This window comes from Procambarus clarkii, chromosome 2, assembly GCF_040958095.1.
Source record: "Procambarus clarkii isolate CNS0578487 chromosome 2, FALCON_Pclarkii_2.0, whole genome shotgun sequence".
Classification (NCBI taxonomy): domain Eukaryota; kingdom Metazoa; phylum Arthropoda; class Malacostraca; order Decapoda; family Cambaridae; genus Procambarus; species Procambarus clarkii.
The window spans coordinates 27,238,880-27,251,755 of record NC_091151.1 but is presented as its reverse complement, the minus strand read 5'-3'; the positions used below and the strand labels follow the sequence as shown (position 1 = coordinate 27,251,755).

The following is a 12,876-nucleotide window of genomic DNA, read 5'->3' as shown; positions in this document are numbered from 1 at the left end:
CCAGTTAGAGACTCGCACTCCCACCCACACATCACCCACTGAAAGTTAATGAAGGTTTAATTAAATACGCATTACATCATTACATATCATTATATACATTGTGAACTATTCATATGTATATTATTATGATGCAAGATGCTCACTCACTTACTGCTACAAAGAGAAAAGAGAGGGGAACAGATCAACCAATAAATTAATGTTTTCAAGTGCTAAGTCTTCTGGCCTCAGCGTCACAAGACTTCACAAAAAGTTTAATATTGAAACATTGGAAGTTATAAATATTTATACCATCAAATGTATCTAGGTTATTAATGTTAAATTTATATCAAATCAAAACTTAGTACGACTTAATTGTCATATTGGTTGATCGCCACAGTTGTGCTATATCAACAAGAGATGCTCTTATCAAAATACGTTATGCTATATATTAAGTTTTTCAAATTGTTTTGTGATTAAGTAATTTCCTAAAATAATATGAAAATACAACGTTATTTTGCATAAAGACTCTAGAGCCATTCACACTACTGCTGCTGTTCCTCAAGGGTCGTGTCTCACTATTACATCAGGTGTTCCTCAAGGGTCATGTCTCACTATTACATCAGGTGTTCCTCAAGGGTCGTGCCTCACTGCTACATCAGGTGTTCCTCAAGGGTCGTGTCTCACTGCTACATCAGGTGTTCCTCAAGGGTCGTGTCTCACTATTACATCAGGTGTTCCTCAAGGGTCGTGTCTCACTATTACATCAGGTGTTCCTCAAGGGTCGTGTCTCACTGCTACATCAGGTGTTCCTCAAGGGTCGTGTCTCACTGCTACATCAGGTGTTCCTCAAGGGTCGTGTCTCACTGCTACATCTGGTGTTCCTCAAGGGTCGTGTCTCACTGCTACATCAGGTGTTCCTCAAGGGTCGTGTCTCACTGCTACATCAGGTGTTCCTCAAGGGTCGTGTCTCACTGCTACATCAGGTGTTCCTCAAGGGTCGTGTCTCACTGCTACATCAGGTGTTCCTCAAGGGTCGTGTCTCACTGCTACATCAGGTGTTCCTCAAGGGTCGTGTCTCACTGCTACAGCAGGTGTTCCTCAGAGGTCGTGTCTCACTGCTACATCAGGTGTTCCTCAAGGGTCGTGTCTCACTCCTACAGCAGGTGTTCCTCAAGGGTCGTGTCTCACTCCTACAGCAGGTGTTCCTCAAGGGTCGGTTCTCACTGCTACAGCAGGTGTTCCTCAAGGGTCGTGTCTCACTGCTACAGCAGGTGTTCCTCAAGGGTCGTGTCTCACTGTTACAGCAGTTGTTCCTCAAGGGTCGTGTCTCACTGCTACAGCAGGTGTTCCTCAGAGGTCGTGTCTCACTGCTACATCAGGTGTTCCTCAAGGGTCGTGTCTCACTCCTACAGCAGGTGTTCCTCAAGGGTCGTGTCTCCCTCCTACAGCAGGTGTTCCTCAAGGGTCGTGTCTCACTCCTACAGCAGGTGTTCCTCATGGGTCGTGTCTCACTGCAACAGCAGGTGTTCCTCAAGGGTCGTGTCTCACTCCTACAGCAAGTGTTCCTCAAGGGTCGTGTCTCACTCCTACAGCAGGTGTTCCTCAAGGGTCGTGTCTCACTGTTACAGCAGGTGTTCCTCAAGGGTCCTGTCTCACTGCTACAGCAGGTGTTCCTCAAGGGTCGTGTCTCACTGCTACAGCAGGTGTTCCTTAAGGGTCGTGTCTCACTGCTACAGCAGGTGTTCCTCAAGGGTCCTGTCTCACTGTTACAGCAGGTGTTCCTCAAGGGTCGTGTCTCATTCCTATAGCAGGTGTTCCTCAAGGGTCGTGTCTCACTGTTACAGCAGGTGTTCCTCAAGGGTCGTGTCTCACTGTTACAGCAGGTGTTCTTCAAGGGTCGTGTCTCACTCCTACAGCAGGTGTTCCTCAAGGGTCGTGTCTCACTCCTACAGCAGGTGTTCCTCAAGGGTCGTGTCTCACTCCTACAGCAGGTGTTCCTCAAGGGTGGTGTCTCACTGTTACATCAGGTGTTCCTCAAGGGTCGTGTCTCACTCCTACAGCAGGTGTTCCTCAAGGGTCGTGTCTCACTCCTACAGCAGGTGTTCCTCATGGGTCGTGTCTCACTGTTACATCAGGTGTTCCTCAAGGGTCGTGTCTCACTCCAACAGCAGGTGTTCCTCAAGGGTCGTGTCTCACTCCTACAGCAGGTGTTCCACAAGGGTCGTGTCTCACTGTTACAGCAGGTGTTCTTCAAGGGTCGTGTCTCACTGTTACAGATGGAGCTCATCAAGAGCACCAAGAGGTGTTCTTGGTGCATGGATACCAAGAGGCATGCAGGGCACCAAGAGGCTTGCAGGGCCCCAAGAGGCATGCAGGGCCCCAAGAGGCATGCAGGGCACCAAGAGGCATGCAGGGCCCCAAGAGGCATGCAGGGCCCCAAGAGGCATGCAGGGCACCAAGAGGCATGCAGGGCACCAAGAGGCATGCAGGGCACCACGAGGCATGCAGGGCCCCAAGAGGCATGCAGGGCACCAATAGACATACAGGGCACCAAGAGGCATGCAGGGCACCAAGAGGCATGCAGGGCACCAAGAGGCATGCAGGGCACCAAGAGGCATGCAGGGCACCACGAGGCATGCAGGGCCCCAAGAGACATACAGGGCACCAAGAGGCATGCAGGGCACCAAGAGGCATGCAGGGCACCAAGAGGCATGCAGGGCACCAAGAGGCATGCAGGGCACCACGAGGCATGCAGGGCACCAAGAGGCATGCAGGGAACCAAGAGGCATGCAGGGCACCACGAGGCATGCAGGGCACCAAGAGGCATGCAGGGAACCAAGAGGCATGCAGGGCACCACGAGGCATGCAGGGCCCCAAGAGACATACAGGGCACCAAGAGGTATGCAGGGCACCAAGAGGCATGCAGGGCACCAAGAGGCATGCAGGGCACCAAGAGGCATGCAGGGCACCACGAGGCATGCAGGGCACCAAGAGGCATGCAGGGCACCAAGAGGCATGCAGGGCACCACGAGACATGCAGGGCCCCAAGAGACATACAGGGCACCAAGAGGCATGCAGGGCACCACGAGGCATGCAGGGCACCAAGAGGCATGCAGGGAACCAAGAGGCATGCTGGGCACCACGAGGCATGCAGGACCCCAAGAGACATACAGGGCACCAAGAGGCATGCAGGGCACCAAGAGGCATGCAGGGCACCACGAGGCATGCTGGGCACCAAGAGGCATGCAGGGCACCAAGAGGCATGCAGGGCACCAAGAGACATGCTGGGCACCAAGAGGCATACAGGGCCCTAAGAGACATACAGGGCACCAAGAGGCATGCAGGGCGCCACGAGGTATGCAGGGCACCACGAGGCATACAGGGCCCCAAGAAACATACAGGGCACCAAGAGACATACAGGGCACCAAGTGGCATACAGGGCACCAAGAGGCATTCAGGGCCCCAAGAGACATACAGGGCACCAAGAGGCATGCAGGGCACCAAGAGGCATGCAGGGCGCCACGAGGCATGCAGGGCACCACGAGGCATACAGGGCACCAAGAGACATACAGGGCACCAAGAGACATACAGGGCACCAAGGGGCATACAGGGCACCAAGAGGCATACAGGGCCCCACGAGACATACAGGGCACCAAGAGGCATGCAGGGCACCAAGAGGCATGCAGGGCACCAAGAGGCATGCAGGGCACCACGAGGGAATGCAGGGCACCAAGAGGCATGCTGGGCACCACGAGGCATGCAGGGCACCAAGAGGCATGCTGGGCACCACGAGGGAATGCAGGGCACCAAGAGGCATGCTGGGCACCACGAGGCATGCAGGGCACCACGAGGCATGTAGGGCACCAAGAGACATACAGGGCACCAAGAGGCATGCAGGGCACCAAGAGGCATGCAGGGCACCACGAGGCATGCAGGGCCCCAAGAGACATACAAGGCACCAAGAGGCATGCAGGGCACCAAGAGGCATGCAGGGCACCACGAGGCATGTAGGGCACCAAGAGGCATGCAGGGAACCAAGAGGCATGCTGGGCACCACGAGGCATGCAGGGCCCCAAGAGACATGCAGGGCACCAAGAGGCATGCAGGGCACCACGAGGCATGCAGGGCACCAAGAGGCATGCAGGGCACCAAGAGGCATACAGGGCACCAAGTGGCATACAGGGCCTCAAGAGACATACAGGGCACCAAGAGACATACAGGGCACCAAGAGGCATACAGGGCACCAGGAGGCATACAGGGCACCAAGAGGCATGCAGGGCACCAAGAGGCATGCAGGGCACCAAGAGGCATACAGGGCACCAAGAGGCATACAGGGCACCAAGAGGCATGCAGGGCACCAAGAGGCATGCAGGGCACCAAGAGGCATGCAGGGCACCAAGAGGCATGCAGGGCACCAAGAGGCATGCAGGGCACCACGAGGCATGCAGGGCACCAAGAGGCATGCAGGGCACCAAGAGGCATACAGGGCACCAAGAGGCATACAGGGCCTCAAGAGACATACTGGGCACCAAGAGACATACAGGGCACCAAGAGGCATGCAGGGCACCAAGAGGCATACAGGGCACCAAGAGGCATGCAGGGCACCAAGAGGCATACAGGGCACCAAGAGGCATACAGGGCCTCAAGAGACATACAGGGCACCAAGAAACATACAGGGCACCAAGAGGCATGCAGGACACCAAGAGGCATGCTGGGCACCACGAGGCATGCAGGGCACCAAGAGACATGCAGGGCACCAATAGACATGCTGGGCACCACGAGGCATGCAGGGCACCAAGAGGCATGCAGGGCACCAAGAGGCATGCTGGGCACCACGAGGCATGCAGGGCACCAAGAGGCATGCAGGGCACCAAGAGGCAAGCAGGGCACCAATAGGCATGCTGGGCACCACGAGGCATGCAGGGCTCTGAGAGGCATGCAGGGCACCAAGAGGCATGCAGGGCACCAAGAGGCATGCTGGGCACCACGAGGCATGCAGTGCACCAAGAGGCATGCAGGACACCAAGAGGCATGCTGGGCACCACGAGGCATGCAGAGCACCAAGAGGCATGCAGGGCACCAAGAGGCATGCAGGGCACCAAGAGGCATGCAGTGCCCCAAGAGGCATGCAGGGCACCAAGACACATGCAGGGCGCCAAGAGGCATGCTGGGCACCACGAGGCATGCAGGGCACCAGGAGGCATGCAGGGCACCAAGAGGCATGCTGGGCACCACGAGGCATGCAGGGCTCTGAGAGGCATGCAGGGCACCAAGAGGCATGCAGTGCCCCAAGAGGCATGCAGGGCACCAAGAGGCATGCAGTGCCCCAAGAGGCATGCAGGGCACCAAGAGGCATGCAGGGCACCAAGAGGCATGCAGGGCACCAAGAGGCATGCAGGGCACCAAGAGGCATGCAGGGCACCACGAGGCATGCAGGGCACCAAGAGGCATGCAGGGCACCAAGAGGCATACAGGGCACCAAGAGGCATACAGGGCCTCAAGAGACATACTGGGCACCACGAGGCATGCAGGGCCCCAAGAGACATACAAGGCACCAAGAGGCATGCAGGGCACCAAGAGGCATGCAGGGCACCACGAGGCATGTAGGGCACCAAGAGGCATGCAGGGAACCAAGAGGCATGCTGGGCACCACGAGGCATGCAGGGCCCCAAGAGACATGCAGGGCACCAAGAGGCATGCAGGGCACCACGAGGCATGCAGGGCACCAAGAGGCATGCAGGGCACCAAGAGGCATACAGGGCACCAAGTGGCATACAGGGCCTCAAGAGACATACAGGGCACCAAGAGACATACAGGGCACCATGAGGCATACAGGGCACCAGGAGGCATACAGGGCACCAAGAGGCATGCAGGGCACCAAGAGGCATGCAGGGCACCAAGAGGCATACAGGGCACCAAGAGGCATACAGGGCACCAAGAGGCATGCAGGGCACCAAGAGGCATGCAGGGCACCAAGAGGCATGCAGGGCACCAAGAGGCATGCAGGGCACCAAGAGGCATGCAGGGCACCACGAGGCATGCAGGGCACCAAGAGGCATGCAGGGCACCAAGAGGCATACAGGGCACCAAGAGGCATACAGGGCCTCAAGAGACATACTGGGCACCAAGAGACATACAGGGCACCAAGAGGCATGCAGGGCACCAAGAGGCATACAGGGCACCAAGAGGCATGCAGGGCACCAAGAGGCATACAGGGCACCAAGAGGCATACAGGGCCTCAAGAGACATACAGGGCACCAAGAAACATACAGGGCACCAAGAGGCATGCAGGACACCAAGAGGCATGCTGGGCACCACGAGGCATGCAGGGCACCAAGAGACATGCAGGGCACCAATAGACATGCTGGGCACCACGAGGCATGCAGGGCACCAAGAGGCATGCAGGGCACCAAGAGGCATGCTGGGCACCACGAGGCATGCAGGGCACCAAGAGGCATGCAGGGCACCAAGAGGCAAGCAGGGCACCAATAGGCATGCTGGGCACCACGAGGCATGCAGGGCTCTGAGAGGCATGCAGGGCACCAAGAGGCATGCAGGGCACCAAGAGGCATGCTGGGCACCACGAGGCATGCAGTGCACCAAGAGGCATGCAGGACACCAAGAGGCATGCTGGGCACCACGAGGCATGCAGAGCACCAAGAGGCATGCAGGGCACCAAGAGGCATGCAGGGCACCAAGAGGCATGCAGTGCCCCAAGAGGCATGCAGGGCACCAAGACACATGCAGGGCGCCAAGAGGCATGCTGGGCACCACGAGGCATGCAGGGCACCAGGAGGCATGCAGGGCACCAAGAGGCATGCTGGGCACCACGAGGCATGCAGGGCTCTGAGAGGCATGCAGGGCACCAAGAGGCATGCAGTGCCCCAAGAGGCATGCAGGGCACCAAGAGGCATGCAGTGCCCCAAGAGGCATGCAGGGCACCAAGAGGCATGCAGGGCACCAAGAGGCATGCAGGGCACCAAGAGGCATGCAGGGCACCAAGAGGCATGCAGGGCACCACGAGGCATGCAGGGCACCAAGAGGCATGCAGGGCACCAAGAGGCATACAGGGCACCAAGAGGCATACAGGGCCTCAAGAGACATACTGGGCACCAAGAGACATACAGGGCACCAAGAGGCATGCAGGGCACCAAGAGACATACAGGGCACCAAGGGGCATACAGGGCACCAAGAGGCATACAGGGCCCCACGAGACATACAGGGCACCAAGAGGCATGCAGGGCACCAAGAGGCATGCAGGGCACCAAGAGGCATACAGGGCACCAAGAGGCATACAGGGCACCAAGAGGCATGCAGGGCACCAAGAGGCATGCAGGGCACCACGAGGGAATGCAGGGCACCAAGAGGCATGCTGGGCACCACGAGGCATGCAGGGCACCAAGAGGCATGCTGGGCACCACGAGGGAATGCAGGGCACCAAGAGGCATGCTGGGCACCACGAGGCATGCAGGGCACCACGAGGCATGTAGGGCACCAAGAGACATACAGGGCACCAAGAGGCATGCAGGGCACCAAGAGGCATGCAGGGCACCACGAGGCATGCAGGGCCCCAAGAGACATACAAGGCACCAAGAGGCATGCAGGGCACCAAGAGGCATGCAGGGCACCACGAGGCATGTAGGGCACCAAGAGGCATGCAGGGAACCAAGAGGCATGCTGGGCACCACGAGGCATGCAGGGCCCCAAGAGACATGCAGGGCACCAAGAGGCATGCAGGGCACCACGAGGCATGCAGGGCACCAAGAGGCATGCAGGGCACCAAGAGGCATACAGGGCACCAAGTGGCATACAGGGCCTCAAGAGACATACAGGGCACCAAGAGACATACAGGGCACCAAGAGGCATACAGGGCACCAGGAGGCATACAGGGCACCAAGAGGCATGCAGGGCACCAAGAGGCATGCAGGGCACCAAGAGGCATACAGGGCACCAAGAGGCATACAGGGCACCAAGAGGCATGCAGGGCACCAAGAGGCATGCAGGGCACCAAGAGGCATGCAGGGCACCAAGAGGCATGCAGGGCACCAAGAGGCATGCAGGGCACCACGAGGCATGCAGGGCACCAAGAGGCATGCAGGGCACCAAGAGGCATACAGGGCACCAAGAGGCATACAGGGCCTCAAGAGACATACTGGGCACCAAGAGACATACAGGGCACCAAGAGGCATGCAGGGCACCAAGAGGCATACAGGGCACCAAGAGGCATGCAGGGCACCAAGAGGCATACAGGGCACCAAGAGGCATACAGGGCCTCAAGAGACATACAGGGCACCAAGAAACATACAGGGCACCAAGAGGCATGCAGGACACCAAGAGGCATGCTGGGCACCACGAGGCATGCAGGGCACCAAGAGACATGCAGGGCACCAATAGACATGCTGGGCACCACGAGGCATGCAGGGCACCAAGAGGCATGCAGGGCACCAAGAGGCATGCTGGGCACCACGAGGCATGCAGGGCACCAAGAGGCATGCAGGGCACCAAGAGGCAAGCAGGGCACCAATAGGCATGCTGGGCACCACGAGGCATGCAGGGCTCTGAGAGGCATGCAGGGCACCAAGAGGCATGCAGGGCACCAAGAGGCATGCTGGGCACCACGAGGCATGCAGTGCACCAAGAGGCATGCAGGACACCAAGAGGCATGCTGGGCACCACGAGGCATGCAGAGCACCAAGAGGCATGCAGGGCACCAAGAGGCATGCAGGGCACCAAGAGGCATGCAGTGCCCCAAGAGGCATGCAGGGCACCAAGACACATGCAGGGCGCCAAGAGGCATGCTGGGCACCACGAGGCATGCAGGGCACCAGGAGGCATGCAGGGCACCAAGAGGCATGCTGGGCACCACGAGGCATGCAGGGCTCTGAGAGGCATGCAGGGCACCAAGAGGCATGCAGTGCCCCAAGAGGCATGCAGGGCACCAAGAGGCATGCAGTGCCCCAAGAGGCATGCAGGGCACCAAGAGGCATGCAGGGCACGAAGAGTCATGCTGGGCACCACGAGGCATGCAGGGCTCTGAGAGGCATGGGGAAACCATTCATGTGAGAGTTGTCTAGATAGAGTGTATCTTAGAACGTATAAATTTTTATATTGGTTATCTTCGCGGTTTATTGAAAAAGCCCACAGTAAAGCTAAAGGCATCCCTTGCAATAAAACTGACAGACGCCCTTGGAATCCTGATAAGAAAATAGTTTTGACATCTTGATATAACCTTCTATTAATTAAACTGACCCAAAATGTAATTGATACAAGATATAAAATCCTTCTCAATTACCTCAATACAATTTTGGAGAGGCTCTGTAAGAATAGAATAGAAGATGATGTAAATCCGGGAGGTGTGTATGTATCTCTACCTTGTGGAGATTGCAACTAAGTCTATGTGGTTAGATTGGAATGTAAGAACACAAGAAAGCGCGTAGAATCAAGTCTGGTAACAGTTCTGTATCAAACCATAGTTGGGAAAAGGATCACAATATTGACATTAAGAAGATATTCACATAGATATTGATATTATATGTGAAAATACCTATATAACTAATAATATTTGATCTAGAAAGGTAGTGGAAGGAGTTATAATAAATACTCTGAATACTTTCACTGGCAACAAAATCTTAACTTTGGAGAAAAGCTTAACAGGGAAAATTATTCATGTGAATTACAAATAAATCTGAATAAATGAATAAATGAATAAATGAATAAATAAAAACGGTCCCATTAGCCGCGTTCCTTGAGGTGGAGAGGGTTACGAGGGAAAACATCCAGATGGACACCTCTATTAATAACAACTCCTGTTCTCAGAATACCAGCATGGACACGTGGCCATAACTCCATAGTCGACATTACCACAGGTTCATCGCCAGTCGGGATTAAGAGGTGACATGGTCAGGAGACCAAGTAAGCTGTGAGGATTGGACCCAGGGTAGCAGCCTCATTAGACGTTGAGATGTAAGTCACGTCTTTTAATCACACACTCAGAGCTTGATGAAGCACTCAGGAGAGTTCGACACTTTATTTGCTTCATTTTAGTGCAACACTTCTAGTGACTCACTCCTAGTGCCTCACTTCTAGTGCCTCTCTTCCAGTGCCTCACTTCCAGTGACTCACTTCCAGTGCCTCTCTTCCAGTGCCTCACTTCCAGTGACTCACTTTTAGTGCCTCACTTCTAATGTCTCACTTCCAGTGCCTCACTTCCAGTGACTCACTTCTAGTGCCTCTCTTCCAGTGCCTCACTTCCAGTGCCTCACTTCTAGTGCCTCACTTCCAGTTCCTCACTTCCAGTACCTCACTTCTAGTACCTCACTTTCAGTGCCTCACTTCTAGTGCCTCACTTCTAGTGTCTCACTTCTAGTGCCTCACTTTCAGTGCCTCACTTCCAGTACCTCACTTTCAGTGCCTCACTTCTAGTGCCTCACTTTCAGTGCCTCACTTCCAGTGCCTCTCTTCCAGTGCCTCACTTCCAGTGACTCACTTTTAGTGTCTCACTTCTAATGCCTCACTTCCAGTGCCTCACTTCCAGTGACTCACTTCTAGTGCCTCTCTTCCAGTACCTCACTTTCAGTGCCTCACTTCTAGTGCCTCACTTCTAGTGCCTCACTTCCAGTACCGCACTTCCAGTGTTACACTTTCAGTGCCTCACTTCTAGTGCCTCACTTCTAGTGTCTCACTTCCAGCTCCACACTTCTAGTGCCTCACTTCTAATGCCTCACTTCCAGTGCCTCACTTCCAGTGCCAGACTTCTAATGCCTCACTTCTAGTTCCTTACTTCTAGTGACTCACTACTAGTGCCTCACTTCCAATGCCTCACTTGCAGTGTCTCTCTTCCTAGGCCTCACTGGGAATAAAAAGGTTTTGAGCAAACCATAACAACTGGTATCGTGAGTGTACGACATCTTACCACTGCTGCCGGCCTGGTAATGTGCCGCCAGGCGGAAGAAGGCTTCTGAAGTTGGTGTAACGAACAAGTCACTGCCGTGTGCCAGGCAGAAGGCGCGGGCGTCGTCGAAGGTGTAGAGAGCGTTCACCTGCAGCAGCTGCCCGAGGTCCTCCAGGCCCCCCACCAACCTAAAGGAACTGCTACTTGGCACTGAAAAGTACACCACAACATATTAATTGTCTGTCTTCAGCAGCAATTTTTTGTTGGCAGTGTGTCCTGAACAATAATATTAATTGTAATTCATACATTTTTCATTAACTAATTATTTTATCCAACGTATTATTATTATTATTATTATTAAATCCACAGGAGTCTTGATGATGGATGGAGCCTATATGCTGGGTGTTCCCAGGCGCTCTAGTCGACTGCACCACCACATGGTCAAAAGACCATAGTCAAAAGACCAAGGTCAAAAGGTTCTTATGACCATGTCGTGGTGTAGTCGACTAGAGCGCGCCTGGGAACACCCAGCGTATAGGCTCGAACCTGCATCAAGGCTCCAGTGGATTTGATCATTGATATATCACGGCAATGTGATTTCTCCGTGTATTATTATTATTATTATTATTACACAATGAAATCCCATAACGTGATGAATCAATAAGAAAATCAGTAGGAGCCGTGTGGAGGACTCGAACCTATGCATTCGGAACTCCCAAGCACATGCTCTAGACCACTACACCACGACATGGTCAAAAGCAATACAACCTCGGGATTCAATTGAATTCTTTAGGAGTCCTGAGGCGTCCACCTGAAGCCTAATGAGAGGTTTCAGTCATTGCCTCCGTGTGCTCTGGTCACAGTCTGGCAGCTCTACCTCCAATGCTGCTCTTCAAATGCACAAAGATTTCACATTAATGAGATGACTGTGAGAACATCCGCTGGAGCCACGAGAAGGGTTCGAACCTATGTTCGGGTACTTCAATGCAAATTTCAGGTGGTAGCCTCATAACTGCTAGAGGATTCAGTTGAAAGCTAAGTTTCATTGCTTCTATCATGTCGGAGTGTAATGGTTTAAAGTGTTTACTTGGGAGTACCCGGAGCATAGTTTTGAATCGTTCTCGCAGCTTCTACTGATTTTCTTCTTCTTCTTCTTCTTCTTCTTCTTCTTATTATTATTATTATTATTATTATTATTATTATTATTATTATCATCATCATCATTATTATTATTTTCGTGAGATATAGGATTAACATATGTTCAAACTTTAAGCCGGTAAATAGGATGAGAAGAGTGAGTATTTAACCCGCTGAGTGCTGCTGGCGACGGTGAGCAACAATAATAAAATGAATAGGATCAATAGGATCCGCTGAGGTCTGTCGGATCACTGGAGCATTATCCCGTCCCTCCACAGTGAAGACATTTCCTTTCATCTTCTTGAACCTGATAGCCTATTTCCCCATGCACATGGGTATCCCAGCGTGATGCATTGTAAGTGCATTTCTGATGGTCTATAGCTTCCTTTTATCAAAAATAAATGATTTATTTTATCAAAATAAATGGTTAGTAGCTGAATGAATCCATGAATCCACAGATGTTGCAGCTGCTGTGTTGTGCTGTGGAATTGCTTCTTGGACACCACAGAATGTTGATGTTACTTCTTGGACACAATAGGACGAATGTTGTTGCTTGTTGGACACCATAGTATGTACTTTTTTTTAAAGTTTACCATACTGTGAGTTTTTTTTTTCTTTGACAGGTTATCAGGTTATCAAAAGAATTAAGTCCTATTGATGTTACGTTAATCGTAACTACCTCGCAAGAGAGGCAGACCTTAAACAGCAAGAGCTGCCAGTGGCAGATAATTAATCTTAAAGCCTAAGATCATAGGACCGCGGGAGCAAACCACCAGGCGAAACCACTCGGGTAACACCTGTCACTTAGGTCGCTGGCTCCTCCTAGTTGACAAACTAATAAAGGTTAGTCGACAGATTCTCACCTCTTA

The 12,876-nt window shown here is 53.5% G+C and overlaps 1 protein-coding gene across 1 annotated transcript; it reads left to right on the top strand.

Annotated features, from left to right (window-relative positions):
- The first annotated feature begins 7,005 nt into the window (after positions 1-7,005).
- On the top strand, positions 7,006-8,506 carry LOC138366067 (collagen alpha-2(IX) chain-like). Its single transcript, XM_069326796.1, has 2 exons — positions 7,006-7,898; positions 8,059-8,506. Exons 1-2 carry the CDS (start codon positions 7,006-7,008, stop codon positions 8,504-8,506), a joined length of 1,341 nt encoding a protein of 446 aa, XP_069182897.1.
- The last annotated feature ends 4,370 nt before the right edge of the window (positions 8,507-12,876 follow it).